The sequence below is a fragment of the Salvelinus sp. IW2-2015 genome, linkage group LG30, assembly GCF_002910315.2.
Source record: "Salvelinus sp. IW2-2015 linkage group LG30, ASM291031v2, whole genome shotgun sequence".
Taxonomy (NCBI): Eukaryota; Metazoa; Chordata; class Actinopteri; order Salmoniformes; family Salmonidae; genus Salvelinus; species Salvelinus sp. IW2-2015.
Genome location: NC_036869.1, coordinates 22,663,545 through 22,671,505, shown reverse-complemented (window position 1 = coordinate 22,671,505; position 7,961 = coordinate 22,663,545). Strand labels below are relative to the sequence as shown.

Sequence of the window (7,961 nt, the reverse complement as noted above, 5' to 3'; positions counted from 1 at the left end):
AGAGGCATTGCAGTGTAGTTGGAAGGGAAGAGGATCACACTGTAACACTGTAACTGTATTAGATACAGGGAGTCTGGTTCCAGAGGCATTGCAGTGTAGTTGGAAGGGAAGAGGATCACACTGTAACACTGTAACTGTATTACATTGAATGCGGGTGGGTAGSAAGCTCTTGATCATGTAATAGACTCTACATGAAATAGTCTCTGGTGAGTTCTCCTATTAGTCATGTGTCTTCCTTTATGTTCAGAACCTCACTGTCACTGCTAAACTTTATCTTTAAAAACCATACCTAGAGTTCAGAAGGAACTAGATCAAGAGAAAACACAAGGGGAGTACTCAGCCAAGCGGAAGCGATGGTTCTTGCTTAAAATATTTTGTTATTCTGTCATTAAACCTGCATACACAGATACACAAACACACACACGCAGATCACATGGTTATACACAGCTACATACACTCATTTGCATAACATTGTAGACATGCACTTTTCTTCACAACACGTGCACAGAAACGTATAGAGACAAACTTTTTCAAAGTTGGCAAGATGTCACAACTCACTTACAGCAGGGAGGAAGTGAGAGTAAGAGAGTGTGTGCCTGAGAGTGAAAGAGAGAGAGCGAGAGAGAGAGAGAGAGAGAGAGAAGGGGGAGAGAATTAGAATGAGAGAGAAGGGGGAGAAAGATAGAACGAGGGAGAGGGAGAGGGAGAGGGGGAGAGAGAACTACAGTAGGGATAAGGAGACAACTTGAAATCAACCTTGCCGACAGCATTTGTGCAAAAAATGTGTCTCCCTCTCTAACAAGCAAACGAGAGAGACAAAGGGAGAGAGGGAGAGAGGGAGGATGGGAGAGGGAGAGAAAGAACAAAAATATAGCTGCTCTCTCAGTCTCTTCTCTATTTTCAGTATTTCTCTTTCACAGATTTTGTAGCTGCGTTGAAGACAGTGYCTATTGAGGTGCAGTATGTCTATCTTATAACCGTGGTACAGTTTAACCACTTTCAACAGAAACCTGTGAAGAGTGTAGCCTGAGAAAAGAGAAAAGTTCACATTTGAAAGACAAGTGTAGTTGCCTTTCGCTACACCTAAGTTCAGTATACTTGGATCGTAAAGGAAAGTACMATGACAGTAAAACAGTCTACTCAGTCTACGACTTAACTTATTGTTTAAACTTGTGTTGAAAGTGCTGAATCTGAAATCCTTGRCAGTACAGTTGAATTATTCTGTTGGTTTCTCCAAGATGCTGAAATAACATAGCAGAGCAATGTAATCCGTTCTGAAAGGAGTAGTGATCTGATTTCTGGTTGCTTTCGAAACATAGGACACATAGGACACTGACTTCTCCAAAGTTAAACTCTGGCGTTTGATGCCATTGCTAGATAAAGTTATAGTCTCAGAGGGGGGCTCTCTCGAAGGGAGCTTCAGCTTCAGCCCTTTGACATTTTTTCTCCAGTAGAGTCACGGTACAATTCATCTCTTGTGAACAGATTCTGCGCACGCCGACCACATTACACAAGATTTTAGTTCTGGTATACCTGAGATTACAATTGAAGCTATGCCTCAGGAAAACATGATCTACTGAGGGAATATTTGGTCAAATGTCAATGTCTTTGTTTGTTTTGCATGTCACTGGAATGTGCTGCTTGTGCTTCTTGCAAGCTGTAGTGTTAGTACTCACTTCATAATACTGTGTATACATCACACACACACACACTGTATCTGMCAGTCTACGATACATGAGAACTAGGAAGTGGTGTCATAATCATGCCAAAGCATCTCTCTGCTTGAGCAACAAAGCTGTAGCCTGGTCCCAGATTTTTGTGCTGTCTCCTCTAGTCATTGTAGGAGTTGACAAGAGAGCACAAACAGATCTGAGACCAGGCTAATGGAACTGTGTTGCTGCACTGTATATCACACTGGCAGTCATCACACTGGCCATTCACTACACTCTTACTCACTTCGTCTGAATTATGGTTGGGGATTTTGATTAAACTGTATCACTGTTTTTGCTCGTTCAGGGTCTCGTCATCATGGATGAGATGGAGGACAAGACTTCTGTGCCTTCAGACGAGAGTGATGTTGAAGTTGACCTAAGACGATCATCCAAGATCCAGCCAGAAAACAGAAGAACATCTCGATGGAGGAATGGTGCGTAGTAACATAGTTATCAAACTGTATTATGGGTAAAAGTCTTATCATGTGGCATATCCTGTTTGTCAAATCATTGTTTTTGTTTCTCTTCCTTGTTCTTTGTTCTGCCTCTTGGCAAGTTTTTGGGATAAACTAACACTTTTCACAATGTCCTGCTTTTACCCATGGTCTTTTTCCTCTATACCTTTTTGATTCTCTCTCTAAGTTTTGACTCTCTCAATCACTCTCCTTTGTTATCACTGTTACAACCTCTGTCAGAATGTGTTACTGTCAACCTTAACACTCTCCCCTCTCTTCATCTATCTATCTGTCTATCACCCCCCCCTCTCTCTCTCTCTCCTCCAGGTCAGTGTGTGCTGGCAGTACCAACCTCCTCCATGCTGAGCCCCAGGTTTGATCTGTCGCTCTGCAGGGCTCTGCTGGAGAGGGACGGCTTCCAGGTCAGTGCACACACACATACACACACACACACAAAAACTCTTGCTTTCTCTCTCCATCTCTCTCTCTCTGGGCGCCCACTGGCACTCTTTATTCTCATCCGTTGGGCCTCGCTATGTCAAGCAGCCTGTCCACTTGTGTGGGGAGGTTAAACTAGAATAGCTCGCTATCTCACTYCCTCTCTCAGACTGTCTTGTGTCTCATCAAAACATAGGCCTACTGTTATGTCATCAATCTAAAAAGCTTTCATGAAGAAAAACATGACCCGTGCTAATGCCACCATCCTGAATTTATGAGACAGCAAATTGTACCCCACACACTTGATTTGCTAAGCTGAGGAATAGGGCTGGAGAAATGCAAAGCGCTCGTATTCATAGATAAAGCTTTGCATGCAATGACTGRCATTCCATGAGATCAACATGATAGTTAAACATATTTTGAAGCTATAGGTCTTAAATGACAGCAAAACATAAACCATGAGTGAGGCCGGGATTCAATCTGATCGCTCCTTTTCAGCTATGAACCTTTTATTTGATTTATTTGACCAGGTAATTTGACTGAAAACACATTCTCATTTCCAGCAATGACCTGGGGACTAGCTAAAGGGGATGAATGAGCCAATTGAATCCGGGGAATGATTAGGTGGCCATGATGGTTTGAGGGCCAGATTGGAAATTTAGCCAGGACACCGGGGTTAACACCCCTACTCTTACAATAAGTGCCATGGGATTTWTAATAACCACAGAGTGTTAGGACACCCTTTTAGCATTCCCGTCCAGAAGACTGCACCTTACACAGGGCAATGTCCCCAATCACTGCCCTGGGGTATTTTATTCAGACTAGAGGATAGAGTGCTTCCTACTCCACCCCAACACAATTTCCAGTGGCATCTGGTTTCCATCTAGGACCAACCCTGTTTAGCTTCAGAGCCAAGCTAGCAGTGGGAAGCAGGGTGGTATACTGCTGGCACTGGCAAAAGCAATGTTTCCGTATTCACATCCCAGCCTATCCTTACACAGTGGCTTGCGAAAGTATTCACCCCCCTTGGCATTTTTTCCTATTTTGTTGCCTTACAACCTGGAATTAAATAGATGTTTTGGGGGTTTGGTATCATTTGATTTACACAACATGCCTACCACTTTGAAGATGCAAAATATTTTTTTATTGTGAAACAAACAAGAAATAAGACAAAAAAAAGAACTTGAGCGTGCAAAACAATTCACCCTCCCAATGACACCAACAAAACAATAAACAATACAAACAACCGTGAAGCTTAAGGGCTATGTGCCACAAACAAAGTTAACTTCCCACACAGAAAGGAGGGAAAAGAGCTACCTAAGTATGGTTCCCAATCAGAGACAACGATAGACAGCTGACCCTGATTGAGAACCATACCCGGCCAAAACATAGAAATACAAATAATATAACTAAAGAACATAGAATGCCTACCCCAAATCACACCCTGACCAAACCAAATAGAGACATAAAAAGCTCTCTAAGGTCAGGGCGTGACAGTACCCCCCCCCCCCCCCCCCCCCAAAGGTGCAGACTCCGGACGTAAAACCTGAACTTATAGGAGGGTCTGGGTGGGCTTTCTATCCGCGGTGGCGGCTCAGGTGTGGGACGCAGACCCGCTCCACCACTGGCTCACCCACCTCTGCTGGGGGGACCCTCGTCGCCGACCCCGGACTGGGGACCCTCGTTGCGGGCCCCGGACTGGGAACCGTTTGCTGGAGGCTCCGGACCGGAGACCGTCGCTGGAGGCTCCGGACTGGAGACCGTCGCGGGGCTCCGGACGGAGGCCGTCACTGGGGGCTCCGACTGGGGACCGTCGCAGGGGATTCGGACCGGTGACGTCGCTGGAGGCTCCGACCGGTGACCATCGCTGGAATACTTTGTAGAGCCTCCTTTTGCAGTAATTACAGATGCAAGTCTCTTGGAGTATGTCTCTATAAGCTTCGCACATCTAGCCACTGGGATTTTTGCCCATTCTTCAAGGCAAAACTGCTCCAGCTCCTTCAAGTTGGATGGGGTCCACTTGTGTACAGCAATCTTTAAGTCATACCACAGATTCTCAATTGGATTGAGGTCTGGGCTTTGACTAGGTCATTCCAAGACAATTAAATGTTCCCCTTAAACCACTCAAGTGTTGCTTTAGCGTAATGCTTAGGGTCATTGTCCTGCTGGAAGGTGAACCTCCATCCCAGTCTCAAATCTCTGGAAGACTGAAACAGGTTTCCCTCAAGAATTTCCCTGTATTTCGCGCCATCCATCATTCCTTTATTCTGACCAGTTTCCCAGTCCCTGACGATGAAAAACATCCCCACAGCATGATGCTGCCACCACCATGCTTCACTGTGAGGATGGTGTTCTCGGGGTGATGAGAGGTGTTGGGTTTGCGCCAGACATAAGCGTTTTCTTTGATGGCCAAAAAAGCTAAATTTCTCATCTGACCAGAGTACCTTCTTCCATATGTTTGGGGAGTCTCCACATGCCTTTTGGCAAACACCAAACGTGTATGCTTATTTTTTTCTTTAAGCAATGGCTTTTTCTGGCCACTTCCGTAAAACCCGCTCTGTGGAATGTACAGCTTAAAGTGGTCCTATGGACAGATACTACAATCCTTGCTGTGGAGCTTTGCAGCTCCTTCAGGGTTATCTTTGGTCTCTTTGTTGCCTCTCTGATTAATGCCCTCTTTGCCTGGTCCGTGAGTTTTGGTGGGCGGCCCTCTCTTGGCAGGTTTGTTGTGGTGCCATATTCTTTCAATTTTTTATAATGGATTTAATGGTGCTCTGTGGGGATGTTCAAAGTTTCTGATATTTTTTTTATAACCCACCGATCTGTACTTCTCCACAACTTTGTCCCTGACCTGTTTGAAGAGCTCCTTGGTCCAATTTGGACTTTGTGTATGTCCATTACATGAAATCCAAATAAAAAACTATTTAAATTACGGTTGTAATGCAACAAAATAGGAAAATGCCAAGGGGGATGAATACTTTTCAAGGCACTGTATTTTGGGTTATGATGGGGTAAGACCGGTGTACTAAGCTCATGAGGCATTTCTAAGTTATGTTCTTTAAAAATCTGTATATATCATTCATTGGAATGACAACTGAACAGCAGTTAATGTTGAAAATGTTACCTCAAAAGTCTAAGTTGTTGGCTAAAACATCCCATCCAGGGTGTATTTTGTTTGTGTCAAAAAGCCCTGTACCAAAACCTGGAACAGAAATTTTGAGAAGAACACAGCTGCAGAGTTGATATGACCACTGGGTTATGTGGCAATACCCCCTTATCTAGAATGGCTGTAGTGATGCATTTGGAGCGGAGTAGCTATGTTGCCAAACTCTCTGGACACCTCTTCCCGATAGCTAAACAACCAACGCTCAATGATGAATGGAGAAGGGAAGGTGTCCAGCGGGGTGGGACTGGGGCGGAACAAGGCGATTACCTTCCGGGTGGTCGTGCAGCAACAGACCTTTTGGAGCACAGCTTATTCACACAGACCTTAACTTCTTATGGCTGGGGGCAGTATTGAGTAGCTTGGATGAATAAGGTGCCCAGAGTAAACTGCCTGCTACTCAGTCCCAGAAGCTAAGATATGCATAGTATTCGTAGATTTGGATAGAAAACACTCTGACGTTTCTAAAACTGTTTGAATGATGTCTGTGAGTATAACAGAACTAATATGGCAGGCAAAAACCTGAGAAGAAAATCCAACCAGGAAGTGGGAAATCTGAGGTTTGTAGGTTTGCCTACCAATATACAGTGTCTTTGGGGTCATATTGCACTTCCTAGGGCTTCCACTAGATGTCAACAGTCTTTAGAACCTTGTTTGATGSTTCTACTGTGAAGAATGAGGGAAGGAGAGCTCTTTGAGTCAGGTGTCTGGCATGAGCTGATCATGCGCGCTCCCATGACAGCGATCTGCGTTCCATCGCATTTCTGAAGACAAAGGAATTCTCCGGTTGAAACATTATTGAAGATTTATGTTAAAAACATCCTAAATATTGATTCTATACATCGTTTGMCATGTTTCTACGAACTGTAATGGAATTTTTTTACTTTTCGTCTGACCTGCGCGTCATCAATTTGGATTTTGGAACTAAACGCGCGAACAAAAAGGAGGTATTTGGACATAAATTATGGACGTTATCGAACAAAACAAACATTTATTGTGGAACTGGGATTCCTGGGAGTGCATTCTGATGAAGATCATCAAAGGCAAGTGAATATTTATAATACTATTTCTGACTTCTGTTGACTCCACAACATGGCGGATATCTGTATGGCTTGTTTGGGCTCTGAGCGCTGTACTCAGATTATAGCATGGTGTGCTTTTTCCGTAAAGTTTTTTAGAAATCTGACACAGCGGTTGCATTAAGGAGAAGTTTATCTAAAGTTCCATGCATAACACTTGTATTTTCATCAAGATTTATGATGAGTATTTCTGTAAATTGATGTGGCTCTCTGCAAAATCACWGGATGTTTTGGAGGCAAAACATTACTGAACATAACGCTCCAATATTCACTAAGAKTTTTGGATATAAATATGAATTTTATYGAACAAAACATACATGTATTGTGTAACATGAAGTCCTATGAGTGTCATCTGATGAAGATCATCCAAGGTTAGTGATTCATTTGATTTCTATTTCTGCTTTTTGTGACTTCTCTCTGGCTGGAAAAATGGCTGTATTTTTCTGTGACTAGGTACTGACCTAACATAATCGTTTGGTGTGCTTTCGTCGTAAAGCCTTTTTGAAATCGGACACTGTGGCTGGATTTACAACAAGTTTATCTTTAAAATGGTGTAAAATACTTGTATRTTTGAGGAATTTTAATTATGAGATTTMTGTTGTTTGAATTTGGCGCCCTGCACTTTCACTGGCTGTTGTCAAGTCGATCCCGTTAACGGGATCYCAGCCATAATTAATTAGGGAAGTGAGAAATAACGTTCTTAAACTTTTTGATTTCCTTATTTYGTTTCTTCTTTTAGAGTTAGTTTTTTGTTCTACAGATTAAACAGACGCAGTATAGGTTGAGGTTTATTTATATAGGCCTAATATTTACTCTGAGATGGTGAATGTGCCACGTCTGTACATGATCCACCTATGACATGATGCCTACCAGCCACACCTTCCCTCTGTAAATCAGATAAAAGGACAGGACCCACTTCAGCCCAGCATACCTACCTGCCTACCAGCCCAACTAGAACCATGTTTGTGTTCTTCTGTGTTAATTAGCGGAACCCCCCCCACATTCCAATTCAAAAAATAGTTTTTTAGAAATATTTAACTTTCACACATTAACAAGTCCAATACAGCAAATGAAAGATAAAAATCTTGTGAATCCAGCCAACATGTCCGATTTT

General features: G+C 43.1%; 1 protein-coding gene across 2 annotated transcripts in view; it reads left to right on the top strand.

The window, feature by feature from the left end:
* Window positions 1-711: 711 nt before the first annotated feature.
* The window catches only part of LOC111955394 (transmembrane protein 268-like), an 18,623-nt gene continuing 11,373 nt past the window's right edge, over window positions 712-7,961 (top strand). The window contains exons 1-3 of one of the 2 annotated variants that reach the window (XM_070436110.1): window positions 712-955; window positions 2,017-2,146; window positions 2,495-2,589. In XM_070436110.1, coding sequence (XP_070292211.1) covers window positions 2,029-2,146; window positions 2,495-2,589 — 213 coding nt within the window. In that variant the 5' untranslated portion in view covers window positions 712-955; window positions 2,017-2,028. The remainder of the gene's footprint in view (window positions 956-2,016; window positions 2,147-2,494; window positions 2,590-7,961) is intronic. The other variant, XM_023975622.2, reaches the window with a different exon arrangement.